This window comes from Gopherus evgoodei, chromosome 2 (assembly GCF_007399415.2).
Source record: "Gopherus evgoodei ecotype Sinaloan lineage chromosome 2, rGopEvg1_v1.p, whole genome shotgun sequence".
Lineage (NCBI taxonomy): Eukaryota > Metazoa > Chordata > Testudines > Testudinidae > Gopherus > Gopherus evgoodei.
The window spans coordinates 212,324,718-212,351,121 of record NC_044323.1 but is presented as its reverse complement, the minus strand read 5'-3'; the positions used below and the strand labels follow the sequence as shown (position 1 = coordinate 212,351,121).

The window sequence follows — 26,404 nt, the reverse complement described above, 5'->3', positions numbered from 1 at the left end:
GTATGGGGGAAGAGGCTTCTACTCCTGATATGTTCTTATCCTGAAGGCAGGAGTTTTTTGTTCTGTACTAGACCTGAGGAGACTGAACAAATACAAATGCTGCCTCAGATTCAGGATGGTAACATTTTTTTGATTCCATCACTTCATGCTCAAGAACGGTGTGCAACTCTTGACTTGCAAGATGCATATTTCCATGTAGCCTCCATCTAGTCCACATGTAGTAGTTACCGTTCACATTGGGGTCCCAGTCATAACCAACACAGGGTACTACCATTTGAACTCTCCACAATCTGAAAGTCTTCACAAAGTGCCTGTCTGTAATAGCGACGTGTCTCAGAAGACAGGGCATTTGCTCTTTCCCTTACCTGGACAATTGGCTGATCAAGGGAACATCTCAGTAGGAGATGGCATAATTCCAGGCCTGCTGCCATCTCCCTGTTATCTCAATTGAGCCTCCTGGTGAACTACAAAAAATCATTTCTCTTGCCACTTTAGATGATCAAGTTCACAGGGGCCTTTGTCGACTCCAGGTTGATGAAGGCATACCTTCCTGAAGATAGCATACTTTCCTGTCAGTGCAATTGCTAGGGTTCAAGAAAGAATCAAACCTGACCACATTTATCTGGAACTGCTAGGCCATATGTTGGTGTGCACATATGTGATGCCACTTGCCAGATTTCACCTGTGACTTCTCTGACTTTGCCTCATATTGGTCTGTTTCACTGGGGAGCACCAAATGAGCAAGAAGGTCATGGTTCCACCTCACATGGTTGCTGAACTGGGATGGTGGAAGGAACCCACAAACGTGTGGAAGTGTACTGTTCTGCCATCTGTCTGGCAAGGACCTTAATCATGGCTGCCTCAGGGACAGGTTGAGGAGTCAACTTACAAATGCAAAGGACCTAGTCTCCAGAGAACATGGAGCTCCACATCAATGTTCTGGAGCTCAGAGCCATCAGAGTAGCATCCATGACAGTCTTATCTGTTCTTCAAAATTCCACATTGCACGTCTCGGCAGATGACACCTCTGCCATGCGCTGGATAAACAAGCCAGGAAGCATAAGCTTCTCTCTCCTCTATCTGGAAGATCTGAAACCCAAGCAATGGTGCCACCCACACAAGTTAGCCCCCATGGCTTTTCATTTCCCAGGAGTTAACTTGGCAGACTTCCTGACTAGGCCATCTGTAATTTCTCTTGAGAGAACACTGCAGATGTCCATCAGAGATCTGATATTCCTTTTTTACAGTATCTGTTTCCCTCCAATGATTAGAACTATTCCAGACCATGCCTGAGTCTGGGCTTGATACCAGATGCCTTCCTTCTTCAGTAGTCCCAAGCCTCCTATATGCCTTTCCACTGATTTTTCTAATCTTCAGGGTGAGTTCCAAAATGAGAGGAGAAAGTCACTATATTGTTCTCATAGGTGGCCTGGTGGGGTAAGAATGTGGATTCTGCTGCCAGTCCTAGAGGCCATGGGTTCATATCCCCATCTGGCTGTGGTAAGCGAGTGAAAATTGCTGTACCTAGAATCTATTAATGTAAGCTCCACACTGGCAGAGGCAGTTTTGGATGACAGATCTGTTGCAGATATACATTTAGTTTCTGGACTGCCTGCACCTGATCTTCCAACACTATGAACAGCTACTGTAATGACCCACTGTCTCAAACTTGGGTCTGCAGGATTCCTAGGAATGGCCACGCTCCAAACCTCCACTTGGTAGCCTACTGACAACTGCTTACCTAGGATCCACGAATCCCAGCCTGAATTTGAGGCTCCGCCCCTGAGGTCCTATTGGCGGAGTCCCAGAGCTGCTGGCTGTACTTAATCCAACAGTAGGAACAGGAAACTGTTTAAACAACTGGGCTCCACCCTGTCCCAGACTGTTTGCCTTGCGCTTCCTGCTCCTGCTCCCTTGGCTTGATTAATTTTTATTTTATTTTATTTTATTTTATTTTTAGCATCCTGACCCGGCTTGACTCCTGGCATCTGACTTGTGGTTCCTGATCTCCAATTTTTTCTCCAGCCTCTAACCTCCTAGTATCCTGAGCTGGCTTGACTTTGGTTCCTGACTCCTGGTTCTGTTCTCAAATTTGTCTCTTGCTTCTGATCCCCGTATCCTCACTTTTGACAACTATCTCACGAATGTGGACTCTGTCTCTGACCATTAGGTCGTGCTGCCCATGACCTGGTTGTGACAGCTACTCTATCCAGACCCAAAGTCACTGCACCTGATTGTGTGGGTTATTGGCTGGTTGAATACCCCAGACAAGGGCTGCTCTGTACAGATCCAGAAAATCCTGATACAAAACAGGAAAATGTCAACAAGAAAGACTTACTCTTCGAAGTGGAAGACATTTTCAATATGGGCACATCAATGTGGTCTTGGTTCAATTCAGGTCCTGATACTGAAGATCCTTGCCTATCTGTTGTTCTGAAGGAGGCTGGCCTTTCATTCAGTTCTCTTAAGATCACTTTGCAACAATTTTACTTTTCATTCACTGATACAGTTCTCTTTTCTCATCTGACCATATCAGAGTTCCTCCATGGGCTAATAAATATTTACTAACTGGTTGAAGAACTTATTCCTGCCTGGGAGCTCAGCCACATTTTCCACATCCTAATGGAACCTCTCAGAATGCTCCTGACAACAGCATAAGCTTAAGTTAATCTTCCTCGTGGCTATTACTTTGGCCGGAAGAGAGTGAGAGCTTCTGGCACTTATGTTGAGCTTCCCTATACAACACCCCACAGAGACAAGATGGTACAAGACCTCATCTGAAATTCATTCCCAAGGTGGTCTCAGATTTTCATCTAAACCAATCCTGAAACCATACTAGGCACTGGGAGAAAAGCAATTGCCTATACAGAGGAGCGTCAGAGTTACAAACACCTCGGGAATGGATATTATTCGTAACTCTAAAATGTTCGTAACTTTGAACAAGATACTATGTTTTTTGAAAAGTTTACAGCTGAACATTGACTTATTATAGCTTTGAAACTTGACTATGCACACGAAAAATGCTGCTTTCCTTTTTATTTTGGTAGTTTAGGTTAGTTTGTGTTCAAGATTTCGCTTTATTATGTTGACAAGACCAAACTGTTCAGTCTGTCACCCAATCTATTTCTCATTATAGCCAGGCATTCTAAAAATCAGGCCATCTCATCAAGATGACTTTCAAAATGGATACACAAAAAATTTCATGTTTGCCAGTTGGCTGGTGTAGCTCTTCCTTCGTATATCAGACTTATTCCACCGAAGGTCAGGCTGCATCATTGCCTGCACCAGATATGTACGAGTATCAGAAATCTGCAAAGCAATGATATAGAGTAATCCACTGACTTCTGTCAGACAATTTTTGCTTGGACTTAGCTGGTAGAGCAGTAGTAAAATCATTATTCAAGTGATTTAGCTGGAACTCCTTATTACCACCTTCCCAGGGTGATACTGCTTCCCAGTTGCTTACCTAGAATCCACGCTGACATGTACTCAAAAAAGAAAGCAAGGTTATTTACCCTCCAGTAACTGTGATTCTTTGAGATGTTGTTGGCAGTGTGGATCCAATGACCTGCGGGAGCTCCCCTCCCATTTCTGCTTTTTGGAGCTTTCAGTTATCACAGGGTTTGAGTTGTGGGGGAACCGAAGGAGGGTGTTGGCTGGCCCACTCTTTTTGCCCTCATATGGGAGTATGACGGTGTATAAGTACAGTTCCTCCCACACAGACACACACTTCACTATTCAGAAGAATCTGATTGCACACGTATGTGCACCTACAGTGGGATCTGCAATGACGACTTACAACTTCTTGAAAAATCAGTGTTACAGAAGGATAAGTAACCATTCTTTTCTTTGCTGCTGGTGCAAATAGTTGCCCAGAGAGGGGCTTGTGGCAAGACCAAAGGACGCATGATTATAAGGCATGAGAGTAACTATATCTCCTTGTTATATAAATAGTTTTAAAAATAATTTAAAAAACCCTATAACTTTGATTTGATTTGAACCCAAAATAAACTTTTTTCTTGAACAAGAACAGTGTAAGTGCATGTGATAAATGGATAGATTTGAATGCAAAAATTGCCTGATGAAAGCCAGCCTTTGTAAAGCCAACACAGTTCTTCAGAGTTATTAAAAATATGGGGCTTTTGTTTGTACCTTAACCTCTTGGAGAATTGAGGACCAGATTCTCTGCTGCCCCAGAATTTAGATCCAGTCTGTGAGGAATGCTCTAAATTTCCCTTGCTCGTAGTCTCCAAGCAGTCTTTGTCAGTTGGGGATTGGGCAGTACATGCTCTGATCAAGCCCCTTTCTGTCTCTGTATGTCCCTGACATGCCCTCTCAACCATGGCTGAGTAGCGAAGGATGGGTAGTGCAGGAACCAAGTATGCTTGCTCTGCTCCAACTGAAAACTCATCAACACCAACAGAATTCTCAGCTGGTCAAATCTGGCTTCTTTCTGCCTCTCTTTCACTGCCAGATTGGCACAAAGGAGCCAGAAAACCCAAGAGAATCACTAAAGAACTTAGTGATTCTTCACTGGTCTTCACTTCAATTTTTGTTTCTGAACTCCTCTATTGACTTTTTATGATGTCCATGGTTAACTTGACAGGATCAGGGCCTTAACTTAGATCTATGTATTACATAGCACAAAAGTGAACTGCTGTACCTGCACAGTGCCCTACTGAATCTGCATTCCCCCATACGCTATAGAATCGAGACCTAATTTGTTCAGATGATCTCTGTCACATCTACCTACTGACACACACACACACACATCCCTAAATGTCAAGTCATGACTATTTAAAATAACACAAATTATTGACTCTAAGACTATAACAGAAAGGGCAATTCTAATATTGATCATAACATTTACATTTATTTGTCAATTAGGTCATTGTCATTTGAGTTGAATGATGATCATTTTATTTTATTCTAGCTGTAGCACCAGTTGTTCCTGATTTAAGTAGTGATATTGACACTAGTAACTTTGATGATTTGGAAGAAGACAAGGGAGAGGAAGAAACATTCCCTATACCAAAAGCATTTGTTGGCAATCAGCTACCTTTTGTAGGATTTACATACTACAGCAGCCATCGGTAAGTATGGAGGAAACAAACTGTTATGTGCTATCACCAAGTTTTGTATATTTGATTCTTATTTACATATTTGTGTGTGTGTGTACACATGCTTGCGTGCTCTCTTTCTCTTTTACACACACATACTCACACTCTCTCTCACTGTATATTTAGCAGTGTAATAGTGAAAAATTCTAGTGTGTCATGATTTGCGGTATTTACATGAAAATGGTACCACTGCTAGATGTTGGTGTTTTAAAATGTTACAGGAGTTTTGTAGTCGGGTTAGTGTTACTGATTCTGAATTAGCCATACATATAATAACACTACATTAATTTGGCTTAGAAAGTGTACTAGGCACCTACTAGATGGAATCACATACAAAGTAGTTCGAGTGTGTCTGTGTGATGCCAGAAGGATGAGGGCAAAACCAGTGATCCCAAGGCAATGAAAAGCCAAATGCAGCCGAAACTCACTTTATCCCCAGGATGATGTTCCTTAACTTTGCTTGGGGACTTTCTTTTAGATCAGTTTCTAGCTAATAGATATCTGGTAAATTTAAAGTCTCCTCATGGCTGCTAGAAAGGATAAGGAAGTTTCTCGTTCTTACTTGGCTGTTGTGAAGATAGTGGCTCCACTACTCCACTCTGCCTCTTAGTCTCTTTTTTTCTTTTCTTTTAAAGTTCTCCCAAGCAGCAGCATGAAATTGACATGATTTTTATAATTTGCACTACTGCCCATGAGGTTTTAAATAACATCAGTTCAAACTGCATGTATTGCTATTTGTATGGTCAATACTATTCAGTAGCATAGATTTTGTTGGTAGCAACAATGGTTAAAGGTTGCTCAACACCTTCTAAGATCCTCTTTTCAGTTGCTTATAACTAGGCCTCCATGTCTGTAATGGAGATCGTGGAAGTCACAGATTCCGTTACTTCCTGTGGTCTCTGAGACTTCTGTAGCGCCCAGTGTGACTGACCCCAGAGCTACCCAAGCAGCTGTCCCTGGGACCAGCTGCTGAGGCAGCCCTGGGGACAGCCACACCAGCCGGTGCTGGAGCAGCCCCGGCCCCGGTGCCATCTGCATTGGATGCTGCTCTGGTAGTGATTCTGGGGTGGCTGGCTCTGGGGCTCCCCCCTCTGGCAGCAGCTGGAGCAGCTGCTGGCATCCCGGGGCTCCCTTCCCAAGAGCCTTTTCCCTCCCAGATTAAATCAGGAGTATTATGGTATAAGTAATGAACAGGTCACGGGCTGTGAATTATTGTTTTTTGGACATGACCTGTCCATGACTTTTACTAAAAATACTCATGATTAAATTGTAACCTCACTTATAACTTTGCTGACCTTAGCTGTTGAGACTGATATTTTTCCATGCCGGGTGTCTGCCTCAGGCAAGTTTTTTGTTGTTTTTTCTTGGACAGGTTCAGTTAAAAAATCAGGTTAGCTGTTTGAGAATGAGGCTAGGGAAAAATAAATTGTTTTGTCCTTGTTAAAGTATATTATGGAGAAGCTATAATGTCTCTGTGCTTGGGAGCTGGGACTTGAAATTTGGCAGGTGACTGGCCTATGTGTCAGATATGTGCTTTTAGCCATCCCTGTACAAATCTGCCCAAATTTTGGATAAGTTTATAAGCCTCTGAAAATAACAATTTAGACTTGCTCACTAGTGGTTTGTTAGAGGCTGGCAGCTAAATTCTGTAAAAATTCCAGCTGTGCTGAGCATGCTCTGTCCCCACAAAGCACTTGTGGGTATGTACCAACCAAGCTATACATGTGTCATCTGCAGAGTGACTGAGCATGCTTACTCCTGGGGCTGCAGGAGCTGAAAATAACTTTCCCTGCAGTTCTTCCTGGCAGACAGGGACGACTCTAGTGTGAGGCACAAGAATTAAAAATAGGGAGGCTGTCCCTCCTGTCCTCCCAGTGCCCCTCTGCTGGTGCCCAAGCATTCTAGAGGAAACTGTCTGACTTGAATTTAAAGGCGTGAGGAGTAAAATGGGGACACGAGTAGGCTGGAGTTGATACGATAATACTGAGACAAGAGCTGGAGGTGATAGAAGATGGGAACAGGTATTGGAGTCAAGATGGGGAGGAGTAGGGAGCAGAGGAGGGGATGGGGCAGAGTGGATAGCAACCGAAGGGAACAGAAGATGGAAACCCAAGTTGGAGGAATACAGGATGGACAGGGATCAGAATAATCTGTAAACACTAAAGCACATAGTTGTTGAGAACCTGGAATAGAACCCAGGATTCCTGAGTTGCAGCATCTCCTTAATGTGGTTTTCAGACATTCTTGTTTAACATTTCAGAAAAGCTGAGTGCTAAACAATGTTAACTGAAGTTAAAAAGCACAAATTCAAAACTGAAGAAAGGAAATGCTTTATGTGGTGCATAATTAACCTGTATAACTCAGTGCAACAAGATAGTATTGAGGCCAAGAGCTTTGGCTTGATGAAGTGCCCTTTGAAGTCAGTGGAAATCTTTTCATTGTCTGTAGTGGGCTTTGGATCAGATCCTTAGTGTAGGAGTCAGGAAAAATAGGATTCAGAAAAAGCTGGGACATCCTTATTATAATGCTATCCCTAGATATACTAGATAGAATAAAAATGTATCGGGTGTATAAACCCACTTGCTTCAGAGCATAAGCCAACCATTGACTGACTGACTGAGGGGCACTTCCCACTGCCACAAATAAGTTACTTCGTTATAGATATTTTACAACTTCCTTTGACACATCTGTTTCTGGCTATTGTTTGGGTAGGATACACGACTAAATGGACCATTGGTCTGATCCAGTAAGTTTTAAAGGATAGTACCCTACAATCTACTTTATACTCCCTTTTTAAAAATAATCTTGTAGCTATTCCTTCAGGTTCTAAATGTTCTGTTTTTAATTCAACCACTCCCTTCCTGTGGAATAAAAAACACATGCACAAGAACCACTGCTTTGCTATTGTAATATTGGCATCCAGTTGTCCAAGGAAACACAAACCATATATCCCTGTGCATTGTTGTGCATTGTTGATAGAAGCACCATTGATATTGTTGTAAAATAAGAACTTCTTACTTTTGTTTTCGAATACAGTATTACAAAGAAAAGGACAAATTTTGGCTGTCTCAGCACACATTTTTATAAGGCGGAAAAGGTGCTTGAGAGCCTGTCATCACACCCGTGAAAGGCGCAGCCTCAGTGTTGCAGGCCGCACTCTAAGTGCAAGGAGATTGAGATGGCTAGCGCTGACCATCCCAAGGGGAGTGTGATCAGGCAGGGTCATAGCCCCATATCTTATGTACTTGATAGTACTCCAGATGCTGGCATTGGGGAAAGCACATACTATATCTCTTATGTAACACGTGCCACTTCTGAACATGCTTCCCCATTAAGTTTCTGGAATCATTCTGCCTTTTACAGGTATAGTACTTATAGACACCACTGCTTAGCTGCTACTTTCTCTGTACTCCCCTTCCCATCATGGCTTTGGCTGTAGTTATAGCACTAGAATCCAGTGTACCCAAAAAGCCACATTAATTCCTGTTCCTTTGAAGTTGCAGGAAAAATCATTATTTGTCAAATGGAAAAAGTAGGGCAATAAATATATTTTTAATCTTCAAGGATGAGATTTTGAGTTGCGTTTCACAGACCTCAAAGTCCAGTGGAAGGAAGGGCTAAGGTTACTTTAAGCCATCTTTGCACCTTCCTGATTCTGGATTACCTTAAGGAACCAAAGTGGCCCCAGGTGTAAGTTAGGCAGTCTAACTTACGGGAGCTATCTGACTTATGGCAGCCTGTCATTTTCTGCCTAAGAGGAGTAATGTTCCCCAAAATCTCCTCAGTACTCTGTGCTGCAGCCTTCCTTCCAGCACATCCATCCCACCCCTAGTCCTGCTCCAGACACTCCCCTTACATCGGGATGTGGGAGGTAGTCCTCCGAAGAGAGTCTGTGGCTGTCTTTTGCATGCTAAGCTGCTTCTTCCTAAAATGGATCTAGGGCTTGTGGAGCCCCTTTATGCCATTCTGTCTCCTTTACTCAAGCATAAAAATGTAGGAGTTGGGAGCAGAATCTCATCCCAGGCTTTTAAGGTAATCAGGAAATTATTTGCATTTATTTATCTGACTTTCATAATCCATGACAAATATGCATACACAGTCATGGCAAATAAACATATATATCTACTCGGTACGCCGAATAGATACCATTACGTAAAAAAGGAATACTGTTAGACGGACTTGCAGCATAGGGTTCTTTATGGAACTCCTGTTAACTTCACTGGGGGTTCCATGCCCATAACCTCTGCAGAATTGACTTCTATGGTACTACTCCTGTGAGAAAAATTAAGCACGTGAGTAAATGTGTGCTTGATCAGGGCCCAAGAGAGTGTTGAACCTGGAAAGCAAAATTTTTAAGCTATTAAAAAAGGAAGTACTTTTTTTCCTAGAAGAAGAATAGTAAAAACTGCAGATTTCTACTTAACATAAGACAAATTATACAATTAACTGTATGCTTTTTTAATTAAATGTGTTTACATCTTATAATAAACGGAAGCACTAAAAATCTGTCCTTACAGCCCCCTTGGCTAGCTCTTTGGAGATCCTTTTAAACTAGCTTACTCTGTTTTTTCTATCTCATAATCTTGCTTTTAAACATTTTTAATTAAATATTTTGTTATAGGTGTTTATCTGCCTCTGCAGAAAATTCAATTGACAACAGAACAAGTTCCAGTATAGATAAAAGCCTGGTATGTACTTTGATATTAGTTTTGTGTAAACTGACAGTGGGTACACTGCACATTGGAATACTGATGTAATTTTAAATGACATGAAACTGCTTTAGTGCTTTGAAATATGGAAAATCAGTACATTTATTTTAACTGGGACATAGCTTTAAGAGCTAGCAGGGAAACAGAATTTCAGTTCTGAAAAATAAATCGATATTTTAGAAGAAAACTATCCTGAATCGGAATGAAAAATGCCGAAATCTCAGAATTTTCACTGAATTGAAATTCCACACTTAGTTTTAAGAAACACCAAAACATTTCCATAATAGAAAAGTTTTGGTTTTCCAAAACAAAATATGCTCCCTGGAAGCCAGATCTGCAGTAGCATGTCTGGCAGTCCGCAGAGCTAGGAAGCCAGGCAGCCTGTTACTAGGCCAGCCAGGGAGCAGGAGGCTGCTTAGCTCCCCAGAGAGCCAGCTAGTGCAGGATCTAGGGATCTCTGGGAACCCAGCAGCCTGCTGAGGAGCTGAGAGCCTAGAAATCCTGAAACTTCTGGAGCACTCAAAGAATCAGGGAGCCTGGATGGTCTAGACACCATTGGGAGCCCCAGCTCCAGGACAGCTTGCCTAGTAAGCTGCCAAGTAATCCTGAGAGCCACAGTTCTCAAGCTCCCCATGAGACAGGATGCTGAGGAACAAGGATCCTCACATCCCAAGCTCCCTGCCAGGTGACCTGTTGAGGAGCCTCGGAAGCCCTAGGTTCCAGAGAGGCGGCTTGGTCGGGGAAGGAAATCAGGCAGGCTCTCATTGAGGTTTTTTGGCAAAATCAGTCCATTGCTGCTGAACATTTTAAAATTGGTGTTTTCTGACGGAGAAATGTTCTATCAGAAAATTTTCTGGCTGGCTCTAATAGCTATCATGCTAGGTTTGGATGCAACTAGCAGTATCCATGACTTGTTTCTATTGTCCATTCCATTAAGCAGATATCAATGACTGTCTGTTACTATTCATTGTTAATTAGTTTATAATATAAGGTGTTTTCCAAATAGAGGAAGAAGAGGAAGGCTGTACAGTTGAATGAAAGAGAGAAAAAGTTCAACTGCAGAACTTGCTCTGTTTTATGCCTATTTTTGATGACTCTGTATAGTTTGTTCTTAAATACTGTATTACCTACAGAAATATTTTTAAAGGGCAGAGGAACCAAGTGTTTATCTTGCATTGGCTTAACATAATTCAGTAAGTGTTTGTTTGATTTGAAGGATGCTGATTCTTTGTGCCCATTTTGACTGGTGTCTTTTCTTGTATGTTACTTCACCTGCCTTTAGTTGATGTGAGAAAATAAGAACTTAAGGCCAGATTTTCAGGTATTTAGATGCTGAAAGGTGCAGACAGGCACCTAGTGAAATTTCCAAAAGTGCCTGAGCAGGTCACCTGAGTTGCTTAGTTATTGTGAAAATTCCCTAGAAGAGCTCTTTGTCGCTTGAAAGCTTGTCTCTTTCACCAACTGAAGTTCATCCAATAAAAGATCTTACCTCACCCACCTTGTCTCTCTCATATCCTGGGAGGAACATGGCTACAACAACACTGCAAACAAAGTTAAGTAAATGTAACACAAGATACTGCCTACATGTACAGTTCTACAAGATGTTGAGTGCCTCATGGGAGGAATTGAGTGCCTGCAATTTTCAGGGAACACACTGGGTTTTGAGGATCTTCAGGATCTCATAGGATTGGACCCTAAGATTCTAGAGAGAGAAGGAATCCATAGTCCTTTAATTAAAATTCTGAATCTATTTGGAAATATGAATTAACTTTACTCGTTTATTTTTATTTAACTCTTGAAATTCAGTGCCCATCAGAGACTAAAAGTTAAGTTCAGAAAGATTCACAAATTGTTTTGCAGTGGGTCTTCAGCCTTCCCACAACTCAGGAGGTAGAACCAGACATGTTAAGTCATTATCAGGGAGGGTGTGGCAAGCCCCTAAAGATCCCAGAGAGTTTTTTGTTCTTGCCCTCTCTACTGGAGTCAGACTTCTCCAGACTCTCCCTACCTAGGGTTACCATACGTACAGATTATCCTGGACATGTCCGGACTTTGGGGTTTTAAATAGCCATCTGGGAGGACTTGGTAAAAATTTTAAAAAGTCCGGGATTTCCCTCCCAATGCAGAGCACAGTGCGGCTGACTGACAGCAGTTGGGCTGGATTGAGCCGCTTTCATTGGGGCCTCCAGCAGCCAGAGCCCATTTCCTGCTCCCCCTTCCCCTTCAGACTCAGCATGCCGTGCTGGCAGCACTCTGGGGGGGCAGGGCTGTGCACGCTGCAGGGGAGCGTGGCAGCGTGTCTGGTTCCTCTTGGAGCCAAACATGCTGGTCTGAGCAGCATGGTAAGGGGGCTGAGGGGTTGGAGAAAGGGCAGGGCGTTCCGGGGGACGGGCAGGAGGCATTTGGATGGGTCAGGGTTTCGGGGGGGCGTGTCAGAGGGTGGGGGTGTGGAATGGGGTCAGGGGACAGGGAGCAGTGGAGTTGGATGAGTCGGGAGTTCCTGGGGTGTGGGGGTGCAGAGAGGGGCTGGGGGACAGGGATCGGGGGGGGTTGGATGAGTCGGAGGTTCCGGGAGGTGGGGTGCTGTCAGGGTGCGGGGGTGTGGAAAGGGGTCGGGGAGTCAGGGAACAGGTAGGGGGTGTGGTCCTAGGGGGGCATTTAGGGTGGGGTGGTCTCAGGAGCGGGTAGTCAGGGACAAGGAGAAGGGAGGCTTAGATACGGAGTGGGGTCCTGGAGGGGGCGATCAGGGGACAAGGAGCGGGGGGGGGTTGGTTGGGTTGTGGTTCTGTGGGGGGCAGTCAGGGTGGGAAGTGAGAGGGAGTGGATGGGGCGGGGCTACACCCATCCCACCCCCCATGGAGTGTCCTCTTTTTTGAAAGTTCAAATATGGTAACCCTGTCCCTACCCCAGAATGCAGAACAGAAACTGAAAAGAAACAAAAACAATCAAAAAATGTTTTTATTCTAACTGCTCCATTTGTTGAATTCCAGACTTTTGCTGGGGTGCTATTAAGCCTCAGGCTTAGCAGAAACCTCTCTGAAGCACCTCTTTTGATAACTAAGGTAACTGGCTGCAGCAACTGTTAGCACAGCATGTCTGGCAGGCCTCTTAGGGAACTGCACCACAGAGGCAGTCAAAGGCACAAGCCTGCAACATTGAGTACAGAAATTCCTGGGCTGTCATCCCAAACTGCCAGTGTGGACAACTATTCCTCTCCCCGCCACAAAAACAAACAAACAAAAAAAACCACCCTGGAGTAGTCAGCATGGAAAGACAAAAAAGGAGATCAACCCAGACAGTAGACAGTAAAGAGCCCTTCATTTACTTCTGTCCAGCTCCCATGCCCTTGCTTATCAAAGTGTGGGTGAGTCCTTATGTAACCCAGCCTTATTTTCTGTGTGACTCATTCAGGCAAAATAGCTGTTCTATGTACAAGCTTCCCCTGGTCCCCCCTTGTCCCTACAAATTATGGGGTTAGACACCATCCATCCATAAAATCAAAGGGGGTACTACTTAGGAATCGTCTCTTTAAGGGTTACACACTGTCTATGGCACAGCAGTAGGTGGGACTCTCCCTTTAGATTTCATTGTCAGGGCCACTCTAAGATCTCATGATGGAGGCCACTTCCTCTGGAACAGATTGGGGAACTGTTATAACATTTCTTCCCAGATCTGGACCTTAGCGTCCAAAATATGGGTGTTAGCATGAAAACCTCCAAGCTTAGTTACCAGCTTGGACCTGGTATCGCTGCCACCAGCTAGGAATTATACAGTGCCTAGCTCACTGTGGTCTCCCCAAAACCTTCCCTGGGGGACCCCCAGACTCAGATGCCTTGAGTCTTACAACAAAGGGAAATAACCCCCTCCCCTTGTTTCCTCGTTACTTCCTCCCAGGCTCCCCTCCCTGGACGACCCTAGGAGATTCCCTGCTTCCAGTCCTGGAAACACAAGTACCGAGAGATCTAATCTCTTTCCCCTCACCCAGAGGGTATGCAAAGTCAGGCTTAGTAAATCTAACACACAGAGATTTTCCCCCTGACTACTTCCTCCCACCAATTCCTTGGTGAGCTGCAGACTCAATTCCCTGGAGTCCCCACTAAAGAAAAACTCCAACAGGTCTTAAAAAGAAAGCTTTATATAAAAAAGAAAGAAAAAGTCATTAAAATAGTCTCTCTATTAAGGTGACAATATACAGGGTCAATTGCTTAAAGGAAAAAAAATAAATAAACAGCCTTATCCAAAAAGAATACAATTTAAAGCATTCCAGCAACTACACACATGTAAATACAAAAGAAAACAATATAAACCTATTGTCTTACTATCCTTATACTTACAACTTGGAAACAGAAGATTAGAAAGCCAGGAAATAGAAAGATCACTCTCAGAGACGAGAAAAGGAACAGACTAAGAACAAAGGACCCACACCCAAAACTTCCCTCCACCCAGATTTGAAAAGGTTTTGTTTCCTGATTGGTCCTCTGGTCAGGTGTTTCAGGTTACTGTTGTTATCCCTTTACAGGTAAAAGAACATTAACCCTTAGCTATCTGTTTGACAGGAACACCCTCATATCTCAAAGTTTTGTGGCGGAGTCTGATAAACTGATAAAGCATACTGTCTTATCTAGATGGAGGACAGTTACAGAGCCTCTCCACTCTACCTCTGGATACCTCAGAGCAGCCCAGTGGTGTGGAAGAAAGCAAAATAATAAAACCAGCAGGGGCAGTCACTTGCCAAACTCCTCAGCCTTTTAAGGAGCATGGATTCTCTGTCTTCCTTTTTCCATTGGAGTAGCGAGAAAAGTCTCTTAAAAAAAAAATAGAAAAAGGAAGTGAGGAAACATCCTGCTCAGAAGCAGGAAAAAAAATCTCCCACCTCTCCCATTTAAGATGGGTAAAGAGCATTCGAGTTTCTCCCCAAATATCAGATACCAGCAGAGCAATAGAACAGTTCCTGTAGAAAGTATTCAGAAGGAGCAGGGACAGATATCACGTGAAACCTCCTTTTCCATCATCCTACTATGGAGCCTTAGAACCTGATTTCTTAAAGCACAGATTCGGTAGGAGGGGAAGTGGTTGGGGTGAACCTCGGAGACTTAGGAAGAGCAGTCCTTTTACTCCTCTTCCGGAAATGACTGACAGTTGTCTGACTCCTCAGAATAAGGAGGAGACTCAAAACAAAGCTCTTGCCCCAGAGTATTTAGATACTGTTTTGTAGAAGAGTAGCAACACATCTGCACTGTCCTCTGGATAACACACCTTAGGAAGAGTTACTTGAGGAAGATGACAGGATAGATAGCAAGACCACTTGGCTACATTTCCTTTCAGGTTATAAATTGAAACTGTAGATCCCTTTCCATGCAGCTCTTAAAATATTATGAGTGAAGACTGGGGGAACCAACTAAGGCCTAGCTCCTGAGGAGACTGAAAATATTAAACATCTGGGATGTATCTTGGTGGTCCTCTTTTTATGGTAAAAAGAGATCTTGTGTAGTAACTTTATTGTTGTAAGAGGATCTGAAGTTCTTGTTAGTGGTTTCAAAGGTTTATAAAGTGGTCATACAATAGAAGCTGTGGAAATTCTCTCAGATTGGCTAGGTCTTCAGGGACTGAGCCATTTCCTCCCTATCAGAGACTCCAAGGTCTGATCCAGAGCTGTTGACAGGCAGAAGATTAACTGATCTGTGGATCTTCCTACTAGAGAGGAAAAAAAAGGAAATTTTAATGTAAATACAAATGTTTCCTGTATCCCTTGCAATAATAACTTTGGCTTGATCCTGTAAACACTTAAGCATATGAGTAATTTACTCATGTGTTTTCAGCAGTACTATTCAGGTACATAAAGCTTTACTCTTGTGCCTAGATGTTTGAAGGATCAGGCCTTACTCAATTTTACATAGTCTGTATAATGAAATTTATGAGCTGAGATAGCACTGCAGGAATAAGTTGAACTTTGAGAAGTACTTTGCTTGATTTCTCAACTGCTACATTGCATTGCTGTTTTGTAATTAATCTATTTTAAAAGCCTCAAGAAGGGTATATCACACTTTAATAACCAACAAAACATAGTCCTTACATTTTTCTTCTCATGCCAGTGTTGGTGCACAGAGTGGAAACTAGTCTCTTCCATTCCTCTCTGTCATTAAATGCTTAATATAAAATAAATAATGACATATTTTAGCTAGACCAGGCAAGTGCTGGAATTTTTTTTACAAGTTTCATATAATGTAATGTCTGTATTTTTAATAAGTGTGTCTATATACTTTAAGCTGGAAAACATGCAGAAAACTATCTATCAGTTGGAAGAGCAGCTTCAAAATGAAATGCAATTGAAAGATGAAATGGAGCAAAAGTGCAGGTGAGACTGAACTTAAATACATTTTCAGAATTAAATGATATAAAACATCAGCTCTGTAAAAATACATTAAGGATTACAAGCATGATATCAATATATACTACTATGCAATACAGTAGTCTAAAAGATTCTAGGACACAAATTAAATCACTTTAAAATGGTATCTCAGAATGTTTTTCTTGTGTGTTTAAAGAGGAAGATGAATTGTTTCTGTTTGCATCAGTGAAAGACACATATATTTTACCCCTGAATATTTGAACTCCATGTTGTTTTTCCTTCCACTATCCTGATAGATTTCAAAACACCTGCAGGATACAGTGCACACATTGAGATCGATCTATCTATCTTATCTATCTTATCTATCTTATCTATCTAAAATGAACGTAAAATACTACGGGCACTACATGTATTAGAATGTTGGAGTTTAAGATTCTCCATCTTGGTAGCTTAAATGCTGCAGTACTATTGAAAGGTCCAGCTTGTGACTTTTGTTGAGATTAAGACCAATATGAGGAGCAGTTTTCTATCTGAGTACTAAATTGTTATGTTCTTGAAAAAGTAAATATCTGACAAATTACTGTCTATTCTTGCACCTACATCAACATGGGCATATAGCTCAAAATCTGATAATCATGGCGCTTAATGTGCACACATAGCTGTTAATCATCTTAGAAGAATTCCTACCAAAAATGGTCTTGTGGGAATTTAGACCACATAATTGTATTTAGTACATAGTGTGCTCTTTACACATATCCAGAATTTCACTGTCCACATATTGACTACCTATCACATGGTAACAATATATTCAACAATTTTATCCCTACAATCACACTGACAATATGTATTCAGTAACATCGGCATGTCTTCTGATGTCTCACAGGGTTAATAGATTTGATTTCGAGCCATCACGTGATTAAAAAAAATTAATCTTGATTAATTGTGCGGTTAAATAACAATACCATTATTTAAATATTTTTGGGTGTTTTCTACATTTTCAAATATATAGCTTTCAGTTACAACACAGAATACAAAGTGTACAGTGCTCACTTTATATTTTTTATTACAAATATTTGCACTGTAAAAAAACAAGAGATGATATTTTTCAATTTGCCTAATACAAGTACCGTAGTGTAATCTCTGTCATGAAAGTTAAACTTACAAATGTAGAATTGGGGGAGGGGGAACTGCATTCAAAATAAAATGATGTAAAACTTTAGAGCCTAAAAGTCCACTCAGTTCTACTTCTTGTTGAGCCAATCACTAAGACAAAGAAGTTTGTTTACATTTGCAGGAGATAATGCTGACTGCTTCTTGTTTACAGTGTCACCTGAAAGTGATAACAGAGGCACTGTTGTAGCTGGTGTTGCAAGATATTTACGTGCCAGATACGCTGAAGATTCATATGTCCCTTCATGCTTCAACCACTATTCCAGAGGGCATGTGTCCATGCTGATAAGGGATTCTGCTTGATAATGTTCCAAAGCAGTGTGGATTCACACAGGTTTATTATCATCATCTGAGTCAGATGTCACCAGCAGAAGGTTGATTTTCATTTTTGGTGGTTCAGGTTGTTTAGTTTCTGAATTGGAGTGTTGCTCTTTTAGGACTTCTGAAAGCATGCTCCACACCTCATCCCTCTCAGATTTTGGAAGGCACTTCAGATTCGTAAACCTTGTGTTGAGTGCTGTAGCTATCTTTAGAAATCTCACGTTGGTACCCTCTTTGCGTTTTGTCAGATCTGGAGTGCAATTATTCTTTAAACGAACATTATCATCTGAGACTGCTATAACATGAAATATGTGGCAGAATGCAGGTAAGACACAGAGTAGGAGAGCTACAATTCTCCCCCAAGGAGTTATCACAAATTTAATTAATGCATTTTTTTTAAAACAAGCTTGCACAGGAATGGTGGCCAAAGCATAAAGGTGCATATGAATGTTTAGCATATCTGGCTCGTAAATACCTTGCAATGCTGGCTACAAAAGTGCCATGCGAATGCCTGGTCTCACTTTCTGGTGATATTGTAAATAAGAAGTGGGCAGCATTATGTTCTGTAAAGGTAAATAAACTTGTTTGTCTTAGTGATTGGCTGAACAAGAAGTAGGACTGAGTGGACTTGTAGGCTCTAAAGTTTTACATTGTTTTGTTTTTGAGTGCAGTTATATACAAAAGAAAATTACATTTGTAAGTTGCACTTTCATGATAGACAGATTGCACTACAGTACTTATGAGGTGAACTGAAAAATACTATTTCTTTTGTTTATAATGTTTACAGTGCAAATATTTGTGATAAGAATAATATAAAGAGCAATCTACACTTTGTATTCTGTATTGGAATTTAACTCAATATATTTGAAAATGTAGGAAAACATCCAAAAATATTTAATATATTTCTATTGGTATTTTGTTTAACAGTGCAGTTAAAACTGCAATTAATCATGATTAATTTTTTGACTTAATCATATGAGTTAACTGCGATTAATCAACAGCCCTAATTCATTACATATGTTGGTATAAACTGCTATTTATTATATGTCAGTTAATACTGTCTGAATTGTTTGTGCTGTAACTTTTTTGGACGGAGGTAAAAAGCTACAAAAGGCTAACGTTTATGTGGGTTATGTTTTTTAAAGGCAAAACTAGGGAGACATACATACCAAACATATAGAACTGGTAGAGATCTTGCTGTGGATCAATGGATGTTCCATATTGCTGGCTGACCAGTTCATATTTCCTTTGTGGGGTATTACTCAGCACTTATTTCACCTTCTCTCTGCAGTAACTTGTTTTTTTTTCCAGTTTTCTTCTAGAGATACTTTTTTTTGTGGTAATAGCATGTAGATATCTTTATATATGATCACTTTTGGAGATCCACATTCTTAGAAATGTGGGATGTGCACAACTGGAGCCGTTCTTTCTAGAGAATGGCAGAATGTGTGTTGACCAACATTTACTAGTTATAGAAGCCTCTTATTCTGCACCTTTTTGTGGATTTAGGGACAGAATTTGACCCTTACTATTTTTGACACACACTGCCTCCAGTGAACTGTCAATACATTTGATGATTGTGCTATTATAAACTACTTCATGTTTGGTGGCATTCTTCAATTTAAAATATTGGTTTTCTGTTGAAGTGTCATGCGCATAGGAAGCATTTTTTAAATAATGGTCTTAAATATTTAAATATTGAAATACCAGGCATGTAAAATAAGATTGTCATGGTATTATTCCCCACTCTGAACCTTAGCGTCCAAAAGATGGGGTACCAGCATGAATTTCTCTAAGCTCAATTACCAGCTTAGTACTTGTAGCGCTGCCACCAACCAGGAATTCCAGTGCCAGGTACACTCTGGTCCCCCCAAAACCTTGCCTGGGGACCCCCAAGACTCAGTCCCTCTGGATCTTAACACAAGGAAAGTAAATCCTTTCCCTCACCGTTGCCTCTCCCAGGCTTCCCCTCCCTGGGTTACCCTGGAAGATCGCTGTGATTCAAACTCCTTGAGTCTTTAAACAGAGAGGAAAATTCACCTTCTCCCCTCCTTCCCTCTCCCCCTCCCAGACTCTCCCTGAGAGAGAAAGTAATCCTAACACAGAGAGAAATTAACTTTTCTCTCCCCTTTCCCTCCTTTTCTCCCCACCAAGTCCCTGGTGAATCCAGACCCCGCCCCGTGGGGTCTCACACCAGAATAAAAAAAAAATCAGGTTCTTAAACAAGAAAAGCTTTTAATTAAAGAGAGAAAAACAGTAAAAATTATCTTTGTAAATTTAAAATGGAATAGGTACAGGGTCTTTCAGCTACAGACACTGGGAATACCCTCCCAGTCTAAGTATACAAGTACAAATTAAAATCTTTTCAGCAAAATACCAATTTGAACTCCTCCAAGCCAAATACACATTTGCAAATAAAGAAAACAAACATAAGCCTAACTCGCCTTATCACCTAGTACTTACTATTTTGAATCTATAAGAACCTGTGTCAGGGAGATTGGAGAGAAACCTGGTTGCACATCTGGTCACTCTCAGAACCCAGAGAGGAGAACCACCAAAATCTAACAGCACACACAAAAACTTCCCTCCCTCAAGATTTGAAAGTATCCTGTCCCCTGATTGGTCCTCTGGTCAGGTGACAGCCAGGCTCACTGATCTTGTTAACCCTTTCCAGGCAAAAGAGATATGAAGTACTTCTGTTCTATTAACTCTTACTTACCTGTTTATGACAAAGATCTTACTCATTTACATATTAATATAATTCATTATTTATAGGACTTCAAACATAAAACTAGACAAGCTAATGAAGGAACTGGATGAAGAGGTAAGTTTTTGTGTTTTTATGAATCACATAATTTTTAACTGTTGAGTTAATCAGTGTACTCATAATACTGCTAGAGGCTTATAATTTTCCTGTAAAAATTTGTACTCCAATTTAAATTTGAGAATAAATCTCCACATTCCAAAACACAAATAATTTTGGCCATGTTTGTTATGAAAGTGCAAAATGTAATTTTAGAATTTTAAAATACTTTTTTTTGCCTCTACAATTCAAAGCTACTTTCCTGCATTTCAAATCCTGTGCAGAACTGTTTAGCCTTGTTCTTCAAAATATTCAATATAATTTTTCAAAATTAGCTAGATTTCTAAAAATCAGTGTGCAGATAATCCTCTAGCACATCATCATTATATTGTAGTATTCATAAACCTAGTACAGTAACTCCTCACTTTGTCATCCCGGTTAATGTTGTTTCATTGTTACGTTGCTGATCAATTGGGGAACATGCTCATTTAAAGTTGTGCAGTGCTGCCTTATAACATTGTTTGGCAGCCGTCTGCTTTGTCCACTGCTTCAGGAAGATCAACCTGTTGGAGCTAGCTGGTGGGGGCTTGGAACCAGAGTGGACCAGCAGTCCCCCTGTCAGCTCCCCACTCCCACAAGTTCCCTGTGCAGCACCCACCCAGGAGGATACCAGTTGCCAGCAGTTCAGTTGTCCTTCCCCGCAGTGCCATGTGCTGCTCCTGCCCTCTGCCTTGGAGCTGCTCCCGGGGGCCTCCTGCTTGCTGTGCAGGGGAGCAGAGATGAGAGGGGCTAATGTCAGAGTGTCTCTCTCTCCCCTACTTCTGCCACCCCACTTACCCTTCTCCATATAGAGCAGGACAGGGCTCAGGACGGAGAGAGCTGATGTTTTTTAAAATCCTGTTATTTTTTTTAAAGGCAATGTACTTAGAGTGGCATCAGCGTACTTAAAGGGACAATGCTCATCTCTCCCCCTCTCCCCCCTGCCACAGACAGGGAGTGTGTCTGTCTGCCATGCTGTCTCCCCTCCCTCCATTCATGCTGCCTTGTAGAGTGGGAGGCTACATTAACAATGTGTTAACCCTTGAGGGCTCAGCCGAATGCTAGTTGATCATTTAGTGAGGCATTCCCCCTCTTCGACCCTCTAACTTCACCATCTCAACCAAGCTTCACAATCGTCATTGCTGTGTACAGTGTTAAATTTTGTTCAAAACTCTGTGTGTGTGTGTGTGTGTGTGTGTGTGTGTGTGTGTGTGTGTGTGTGTGTGGTTTTTTTGTATGGTGAAAAAAATTGCACTGAACCTAACGCGCCCCCCTCTCCCCCCTTAATTCTTATGGGGAAATTGGATTTGCTTAATGTTGTTTCGCTTAAAGTCGCATTTTTCAGGATCATAACTACAATGTTAAGCGAGGAGTTACTGTAAACAGGTAATTTTTGCTTTTGTGTTAAATATAGTTATTGCAGTGATTTGGAAGATTTAATCAGAGACAAACTTCAAAAGTGATGTTGGGAATTATTAGACTCTATTCTGCAAACCTCCTGTTCATATCGGTAGTCTCACTGGGTGAAATCCTGACGCTACTGCAGTGGTAGGCAGCCTATGGCACGGGTGCTGAAAGTGGCACATGAGCTGATATTCAATGGCACTCACACTGCCTAGGTCCTGGCCACCAGTCCAGGGGCCTCTGCATTTTAATTTAATTTTAAATGAAGCTTCTTAAACATTTTAAAAACCTTATTTACTTTACATACAACAATAGTTTAGTTATATGTTATAGATTTATAGAAAGAGACTTTCTGAAAATGTTAAAATGTATCACTGGCACCCAAAATCTTAAAATAGAGTGAATAAATGAAGACTCGGCACACCGCTTCTGAAAGGTTTGCTGACCCCTGCCCTACTGGATTCAGCTGAGCCAAGATTTCACCAGTTGAAGACAATGAGAGTACTTACAGAACAACAGAATTAAAAAAAAGTTTGTAGGCTTATTCTGTAAAATGGAAAATGTCAATGTTTATTATAATTTCAGGGAAATCAAAGAAAAAATTTAGAATCAACCGTATCTCAGACTGAGAAGGAAAAGATGCTGCTGCAACATAAAATAAATGAATACCAAAGAAAATCGGAACAGGAGAATGAAAAAAGACGGAATATAGAAAATGAAGGTAAGCAATGTTACCCATGTGCTAGAAATGTTGGCGGGTAAACTACTATACAGTTTTATGAATAATTTACCTTTTTAGCATTTGAAGCATTCTAGAATAGATTTTTTTGTTGAAATACCGATTGACAAAAAAATTGTCATAGTTATCACAGTATAGTAGCCATTTCTGTTTTTGATATTTGAAGTACCAAATTCTGCCCTTAGATGTATGCATGTGGAGCCCCTAGTGATTTGAGTGAACCAGGTGTATATAATTCAAGAACAAAATTTGGCCTCAAGAAATTAAAAGGAAATATCCTAATTATTTTGCTGTCTATTCATGTAGAAATATCTAGTAATGTCACAAAGATTTTCTGTTCTGATCTGCTAGGAAAATTGAATTCCATATTCTTTTCTGTCTCTAGTGTCCACGTTAAAAGATCAGTTAGAAGACTTGAAAAAAATTAGCCAGCATTCACAAACTACAAATGAGAAGATGACACAGTTACAAAAGCAAGTGAGTGATTGCTGTTCAGTGTTTTCATTGTTTCTTCAAATTTGTCATATAGTATTGATAACATAAACGTAACAAAGCTGAATCTGTTAATTATTGCACTTTGAATGGAAATCTTGACTTTTCTTACTCTAACAGCTAGAAGAAGCCAATGACTTACTAAGGACAGAATCAGATACAGCAGCAAGACTGAGAAAGAGTCATACAGAAATGAGCAAGTCCATAAGCCAGTTGGAATCACTAAATAGAGAACTTCAGGAAAGATGCAGAGTTCTAGAGAGCACAAAATTGGAAGTGGAAAAGGACTATTATCAACTGCAAGCAGCATTGGAAGCAGAACGAAGGGACAGAAGTCATGGATCTGAAATGATTGGAGATTTACAAGGTAACCATTCCATACTTGTGTAGTTTTTTTAATATTGCAGTAAATATTTATTCTTACAAAAATCTATTTTCATAACTTCACTTTGCTGCTCTGTACCGTTGTCTAAATCTTGAAAAAGATGTACCAGCTATTTTCAAGGAGTTTAATTCTATTCATTTAGTGTAGCAGAGCAGTAATCAACATATGAATTGCATATCCCTGGAGGACTAATACTTGAGAAAATTTGTAAATAAAGTTTAAGATACCAAATGTCTTACCAATTCAGTATTAACTCAGGTACATAATTCCTGTGGTTGAGTTTTAGGGATGAGAGGGAAAGCAGTATTGCGGACAACAGCAATTTCCCCTGCCCCTCCTCCAACATGATTTTTCTTTATCTGTGGATATTAACCTCTTTAGAGCAATGTTCATCGATTCTGGGACACTGACACAGCAGAGGTAATACTGTACCCTATCCAGACGCACCATTCACTTTGAAGCAGAGTGGGTATTCTACTTGATCCTTAAAGTTAAGGAGTGGGTTTTTCCTTTTGGCATGTGTTAAGGTTTTACAGCAGCAATGTTCTAGCAAGAGTGGTAACAACCACTGCAGTTAAGATGCAGAATAGTTTCCATTGTAATCCACCCTTTCTTTTCAGGTGTTTGAGAGGTGAAAATACCAGAAAGTTCCATGCAGTTTAAAGAGTTGTGTGTATGAGATTCTCTAACCCAAGGTGACAGCCACCATGACAGACAAGTGACAACTTGCTTAGCCAATGAGACAACTTAATAGGATAAATCCATTTCGGACTAATTATTCTAGATTGCCACTGGGGTAACTGTGTGAGAGGGCAGTTTATCCAATATGAAGAAAAAGAAATATATTCAAAGAAGTCAGAGTACAAAGGGACAAGAGGGAAGGTCTCCTGTACAGTTTGTAAGGGATAGTAGAGCAAACCTAACTGATGCAGTGTTAAAGCTGCACAGCTCTTTAGGTGTGCCTGAAAGGATAATCTTTTTCAGAGTTCCTAAAGTGTATAGAACAGGATATTCTGCTGGTATCTAGACAGAGAGTTCCATATGAAATTTGCACAAGTTATTGCCAATTTATAACTAGAAAATGTTTGACAACTGAGTATAGCACTGAAGTGTTTGGAAGCGTTCTGGAAGAAGACGTGTTTTCTTTTTCACATCATTTTGTCATCTGGAAATTCTTAAGGCATTTTAGTTTAAAAAAAAAACCTATGCTAAGCTTGCAGAGTTCTAGATAATCTGACATACTTGTGAGCTATGTTGCATACATACTGTTTATAAGGTATAACGTTTAACACCTAGAGTAATACAAGAAACCAAATTACAGTTGCAGTTGGAAACTTAACCTAATGTCTTGGTGTTTCTGTTTAAAGTATTCAGTTTAATAGTATACTAAAGTAGCTGCATAAGGTTTGGGGCAAGCTGTTCCAAACTCAAGCCTGGAGGAGAGCCTTTGCTTTTGTGGAGTGATCAGTAGGGTAAAAATTCCTCTTTCTCTGGAGGACCTCTCCAGTGCAGGTTATTTTAATTATGTTTATGTACTGCAATAACACTTGGAGGCCCCAACTGAGATTAGGGCTCCATTGTGTTATATGTTGTATCTATCCATAATAAGACTTCAGCAGAGTTAATGTCATCAGAAAATGTGGCTGTTGTATGTTGTAACAGGACTTACATAAAATGAAAGGAAACATCTATACATTAGCAGTTGGACAAAATAAAATCGAAGTCCTGTTTCTGCATCTAGCATAGTAGCTGAAATTGAACTATTTGTAATTTGTTTTTGCTAGCTCGGATTACATCTTTACAAGAAGAAGTAAAAAACCTTAAAAATAATCTTGAAAGAGTGGAAGTAGAAAGAAAACAGGCACGGGACTCACTTAATCATTGTGAAAAGGTAAGGTAACTAATAATACACGATAATTGAAAAAAATGCTAATATTAGCTCACTGGCCGTGGTCAGAATATGATCATGTACAGGGGAGTCGCATTTTACGCGGGGGTTAGGTTCTGAAATCAGCACGTAAGGCAAAAATCGCGTATAGTCAGACCCTCATTGAGTGTAATGGCAGGCGAAATTGTCCGCACTACAGGTGCAGTATTTAAATTGTTGTTTTCCTCTGTTTTGTTTTGTTTTTTGCCAAGCAGGCATAGTTAAAATCATGTAAGTTAAATGTGCCTATGATGCAACTCCACTGTATTGAATTATTTTGTATTGTGTAAATAAATCATAGCTTCTTCAAATGTCAGTGTGGATCCCAGTGTAGGCATGTATGTGCCTCCTGGGTGAGACTAGGCTTTTATCCTAGACCTGAGGAGACTCAACAAATACATACTTGGTCTCAGGATGATAATGCCTGCCTGCATTGCTCCAGGCTCTAGATTGGGTTGTAGCTCTCGGCTTCCAGCTTGCTGTACTTACATATTGCCATCTGTCTGGCCCATGGGAAGTGCCTAAGGTTAACAGTGGGGGGCCAACCATTCCCAGTTCAGGGTTTTACCCTTCACACTCACCATGGCACTGAGAGTTTTCACCAAGTTTCTAGCTGTAATGGCAGCATGTCTAAGCCCTGGTGTACACTACGAGTTTAGGTCTAATTTAGCACCGTTAGATCAATTTAATCCTGCACCCGTCCACACGACGAAGCCATTTTTGTTGACTTATAGGGCTCTTAAAATCGATTTCTGTACTCCTCACCGATGAGGGGATTAGCGCTGATATTGACCCTGCTGTGTCTAATTTGGGGTAGTGTGGATGCAATTCAACGGTATTGGCCTCCGGGAGCTATCCCAGAGTGTTCCATTGTGACCGCTCTGGGCAGCACTGTCAACTTGGATGCACTGGTCAGGTAGACAGGAAAAGCCCCACGAACTTTTGA

The 26,404-nt window shown here is 41.0% G+C and overlaps 1 protein-coding gene across 5 annotated transcripts in view; it reads left to right on the top strand.

The window, feature by feature from the left end:
- The window catches only part of ROCK1 (Rho associated coiled-coil containing protein kinase 1), a 199,002-nt gene that overhangs the window by 93,140 nt on the left and 79,458 nt on the right, over positions 1 to 26,404 (top strand). For all 5 annotated transcript variants that reach the window (XM_030552885.1, XM_030552881.1, XM_030552882.1 and 2 more), the window contains 8 exons: positions 4,934 to 5,093; positions 9,742 to 9,808; positions 16,096 to 16,184; positions 20,445 to 20,493; positions 22,501 to 22,636; positions 23,040 to 23,131; positions 23,267 to 23,513; positions 25,316 to 25,422. In XM_030552885.1, the coding sequence (XP_030408745.1) occupies positions 4,934 to 5,093; positions 9,742 to 9,808; positions 16,096 to 16,184; positions 20,445 to 20,493; positions 22,501 to 22,636; positions 23,040 to 23,131; positions 23,267 to 23,513; positions 25,316 to 25,422 (947 nt within the window). The remainder of the gene's footprint in view (positions 1 to 4,933; positions 5,094 to 9,741; positions 9,809 to 16,095; positions 16,185 to 20,444; positions 20,494 to 22,500; positions 22,637 to 23,039; positions 23,132 to 23,266; positions 23,514 to 25,315; positions 25,423 to 26,404) is intronic.